The sequence below is a fragment of the Asparagus officinalis genome, chromosome 4 (assembly GCF_001876935.1).
Source record: "Asparagus officinalis chromosome 4, Aspof.V1, whole genome shotgun sequence".
Taxonomy (NCBI): Eukaryota; Viridiplantae; Streptophyta; class Magnoliopsida; order Asparagales; family Asparagaceae; genus Asparagus; species Asparagus officinalis.
The window spans coordinates 20,175,779-20,181,115 of NC_033797.1; the positions used below are offsets into that span (position 1 = coordinate 20,175,779).

At 36.0% G+C, this 5,337-nt stretch overlaps 1 protein-coding gene across 1 annotated transcript in view; it reads right to left on the reverse strand.

The window, feature by feature from the left end:
• Positions 1,542–5,337, reverse strand: part of LOC109836864 (UPF0307 protein ECA0281) — a 21,836-nt gene continuing 18,040 nt past the window's right edge. Inside the window, exons 4-7 of the mRNA XM_020404900.1 lie at positions 4,118–4,290; positions 3,851–3,964; positions 2,234–2,387; positions 1,542–1,933 (exon numbers count right to left, since the gene is read on the reverse strand). Of these exons, the coding sequence (XP_020260489.1) occupies positions 2,235–2,387; positions 3,851–3,964; positions 4,118–4,290 (440 nt within the window). The 3' untranslated portion in view covers positions 1,542–1,933; position 2,234. The remainder of the gene's footprint in view (positions 1,934–2,233; positions 2,388–3,850; positions 3,965–4,117; positions 4,291–5,337) is intronic.

The window sequence follows — 5,337 nt, forward strand, 5'->3', positions numbered from 1 at the left end:
TAATGACACAATAGAGCATTTACAACGAATACATCACGTATGCACGCGCTTTTTTTTAAGAGAGGCGCTACAGGCACACTCTAAGGCACACCACCAACCACACTCCCTCTCTCTCTACAGTGCAGGTGGCCCCACATGTGATTTTTTAAAAAAATCATATGTGGGGCCCCCTGCACTGTAGAGAGAGAGGGAGTGTGGTTGATGGTGTGCCTTAGAGTGTGCCTCTATCATTTCTTTTTTTTTAATGGACAGTATGGAGCTCAACATCATTATAATGACACCCGCATGCTTCATGCCAACCCGATGCCAATATGTCTCAACAATTTTCGTATGCTACATGGTCAATAAAACAAGAAGGTTAATATATATTTTGATATTTATTGAATGTTGTGGTGGAAGTAATTTCTACATTTGCATGGTTTGCATGATTTGCTGGAGAATGAATTATTTTCTTAAGAAAAGGAAAATTAAAGCGTGAAAAGCGTTGTGGGTTTGGTGTGTGTCGACACAATTAAGAAGCACGAATGACTCGAGTTTACATCAGAAAGGGACCTTTTGACACAGGCAGAAAAGGTGGAAGCCCTTTTTCTCCATGCCTAAGGCTAACTCAAATGTTTGGCAACATATGCAACAATAAAGGTAAAATATTTAAAATAAAAGAAATAAGAAACAAAAGGAAAAAAGTTTTTTTTTTTTTTAGCTTTGCTATATGGACCTAAAATATGGGACCAACATGGGGGACAAGTGAGATGCCCCCCTCCTATTGCATAATAAGTTGCTCATCATTACAGTGACCAAAATATGAGACAAACTGGGCAACTCATTATGCAATAGGAGGAGACACCTCACATGTCCCTCTATTGGTCTCATATTTTAGGTTCCTATAGCAAAGCTCTAAATGTTATAAAAACCAAATATCATCAAGGTTGACCACTTGGAAGCCTTATCCGCCCAAAAGTTGAAAGTCTGATACGAATGAAGTAAATAAATAAATAAACAAAAATGCAGCCACTTTTAGTGGCCAACATATCTTTGAGTGCGCTCTAAGATTTACTCATCACTTTTTTTATTGCATCTTCATACTTGTCAGGATTACTATAAATTTTGGTCATATGTAGCCGGCCATAAAAGCGAAAGAATACAAGTATTGTCCATCATAGAATTTCATAAAATGGAACAACTTCGTTGACGAAAGCTTCTAACTATAATTTTAAGTTTCTATTTGTTAATGCATCCAATTTGGCTTTATTAACGTCATCACTTCGTTGTTTTCATCAGCAAGTCTACAAGTTGTGATCTAGTAGCCTAACACGTCAAGCTCATTATCGTCATGTCTCAGCCGAAAACTTAAGGGTGTCATTTGCATTTCTTTAAGAAAAATATAGTTCTTTTATATTGTATTGCATTGAAATAATTTGGTCACTTTGCATTATTTAAGAAGTGGATAATGTATTTATATATTAAAAATTAGAAGAAATCATCCAAATGTACCTTGGAATTTAAGATAATCAAGCAAGGAAACATGCTTGACAACAATAAGATAGCAAACTAGATTCCTTTCACATAATGCCCATGATGTAAAAGCACACGCTAGTGAATAAATAACAAAAAAGCGCCAACGTACATTTGGAATCATCACAAAAGAAGACTTAATTTGTTTCCATCAAGTTCTCAGTAAAATACCATGTAGCTTGGAATCATCAAGTTCTCAGTAAAATAGCATACCTTCTGGCATTTGATGCATGAAGATATCCCTCATCGACAAAGACTATTGAACCTCCACTCTTGTGAACGCCAGAAGTTGTGATCGCCGATGAATATAACCTTGTGATGAAAGTCTTCGCCACAACAGCAAAGATTTTGTTCGAAAATTTTAGCTCATTGGCATGCTGATACAGTTGAAAGTGATGGGAATCACAGCCGTGTTGCTTCCCTGTGCAAAGGATATCACTATCAGCAAGAGAATATCACAAAGAAGAAAAACATCGCGAAAAAAATATAAAGCGTAATAATTTTCACATATGGACCATGTTAAAGAGAAACAAGTACAAGTTTGGCCAAAAATAGAATCAATCATATTATTCATGCTTCTGATAAGGACAGGTCTTTTACAAAGAGAATGCTCCATTGTGAACCTGACTTTGTTCATAGATGCCTTGCTTGTTCAACATGAGAAACTTTTTCAATACATACTTCCTATATAAATATGTCGATGATGAGAACGTAAACTTACTTTATTCGACCAATGATTGTTTTGCTAGAGAACGTAAGAAACGAATGAGGGGCTTCTTCGCTCTGGTCAACTTGGAATCGTCTTTTGTATCACTTTCTTCAGCCAGTAAGGCTTCTTGGATTGATTGCACTTGTCGAACAAGTTTTCGCAGTTCCTGTTGACAGAAATTAGGTGTGGAGCTCACTGATCACTTCTACATCGACTGTTATAATCTAAAAGGAATATTGCTCAAAAGTTTATAGAAATGGGGCACGTAGTGGTATATAATAAAAGATAACCAAAAGTTTCCAAGGAAGAGGACTTTATGGGATTTGGGATTTGAACAAAGTTTTTTTTTTTAACATATAAGCTGCAGAATCAGATCAAGCATAAATGATACAATAGGAAATTTGTAGTAAGGTTTTCAAAGAAGAATAAATATCATTGCCTAGTAGCCAACAAGAAAATGGCAGCAATTGCAAACAATATATGATTAATGATAAACAACCAGTTGGTATAAGATAACTAACAGCAATTATGAACAAGGCAGAGAGAAAGAAGATCCTCATGAATCTGATACCAATAATCATAACCAGAAGGCCCAGAACCTTTATTCCTCTACTAGAAACAAACTCCATAAAGCTTCACAATTGCCTTATCTGCTGTTTTTTTCACTTTTCTTTTATTTATTTATTTTTGTCCTTCTGTCAGTTGTGGAACCTGACTTACATGGAACCTACATAGCAGGAGGACCAATAATTAATGAATGTAGAATTGCACCCCGACTGCGGAGGCACGGGGGACAGCCCACCAGCGGCAGTCTAGTTAGCCAATTGGAGGGCGGGGGTCTGAAGGCAGCGCCCTGGAAAAGAAAATTGCATTTACAGTCCATATAGTGTGGGTATTTTTGTAATTTTGGCCTTATTGACAGAAATTCTGTGACAATATGCATCTTCAGCTGCTTATTCTTTCAAGTATCCAAAAGAGAGAAACAAAGACAGTAAGAAAATGAGATTTGAGTATGAGAGGGTGAATGTAATTCTTGTTGATTATTAGTGGATCCGTAACCTGGTTATACTCCAAGGATGTAGGTATCACATTGATTGCCAGACCTTTGCAATCTACAATATTAATTACGCTGTGTCGCTACCACTTTCTCATCAAAAACTTCTTCAAGAAATACTTTTTTCAGTCATTTCAAGTTCTGCTTATCTCTCATCCTCTTTGGGGATCCATAACAAAACCTAAGAGCTCCCGAAGTGACCCATGCACCCATTTTTCACTCTGTTGGTTCTAGTCCCAACATCTAAATCAACATCCTCATATCTGTACCACAAAATGTCTCTCAATCCATAATAAGACACATGGTAATGGATGAAAACAAGAAACACGTAGCTGCCAAATGGAAAATAGCACGTTTGTAACGTAGCCTTCTTACAGTAAGCAACTTGCTAGTATTAACTCTGTTATTAGTATCATATTATAAATCAATTAATAGGTTACTATCTTGATTTTATTGACCCAGACTGCTATTCATGCTCATATACACCCATCTTTGACGAGAGGTAATGACTCAACAATATAGTTGGATGCTCATATTCTGATTATACATAAAATGGTTTTAAAATGTAGCTTTACCTGTCGGTCATATTCAATATTATGAACTGAGTAGACTTCTTTTGTGATTGATTGATCTCTGTAAATAAGGCCGTCAAACCATCTGGCCGCTACCTCTATATGATTTCCAGATCCCTGTTAGAAACTCCCATTACAAAGAATTTATCAAATTAAAATGGCATAAGAGTGTAGCACCAGTACAACACAACTACTTTGAAGTCTATTATCCAATTTTACTATCTAAAAGTATCTTGCTTAATATAAGGGATATAGAAATTGTTCTCCTACCTCATCATCAATGTTCTCTTCATCCTCATATGTCATATCTTCTTCAGCTTCATCGGCTTCTATAAATTTTGATGTCCCAGCAGTTAAAGCCTGTAGCCTATTATTATCCCCGTCTCTAGAAGCCTGAATTAGAGCCTCCATTAGCTCTGGTTCTGCTTCCCGCAGAAGTCTTCCTACCATAAGGTATAAGATGATCAGCTCGTTATTATGTACTAAATGAAAAAAGTAAAGAGTGGCATTTTTATAATTTTCGCATAACTTCAATACAAGGGATAATAGATAGGAGAAACAAGAAACTAAATACAGCAGCATGACAGCAGCAGCAAAAAATTACATATGTAAATGATAATGGTGCAAAGAAAGATTAACAACGCATTTGGAACTAAATGCCTCCTAGTTTTTCCCCTCCTTTTTGCATATAACTACCATAATAACTATATGCGCCTAAAGTGCATGTCCATTTTATTATGATGGATCAGTTTCTTCAAAATATACCAGTACAATCCAAACTAATGATGTACCAATATTTATAATCATGGATCCAGATAGCAGAGAAATAACTCGACTATGATTTCTCATTTAATAGCAGTAGGTCACTAGATGTATATAATAAAACATCGTGGAGTTACTTGGCTGAACTTTCCCGTTCCCACTAAACAAGCTTGTTCTTGTCATTTAACTCTAAATTGATTTCCAGAAGTCTACTCTATTGATGAAGTGCAGTATTGTGGCACTTCACAATCTTAAAAGCTTAAAATAAATTTAAAGTAGAAAAAAGTTTTCGTGACCTGATGCCATCTTTCGAGCACTATAATCGTTGTTCAGTAGGCTTAAGAGACTTTAAATAGCAAGCTGCTTCATCGAATCAAACCAAGAGCAACCTTATCCACATCTTAAAAGAATAGTAGAGCTCTATGCAGCGATAATTTTGGGCATTTTCTCACTTTTTTGCAATGGAGGCACTAGGTAACTCATAGGTCAGGGCTATATTTTGATGATATTAGGGCATCTAACTGCTCAACTTGACTGCTTGGTACAGAACTAAATGAAGAATGGACCAAACTTTTACACATGTTTCTCCACAAGGGCATATGCTCAACAATCTGTTCAATGAAACAGTTTTAAATAAAGACTTTCCTATTGCTCTATGTTTGTACCTTAAAACAAGAAATGGTTGAGAAAAAAATTCTGCCACATTTCCTCTATGGGTGAACTATAAT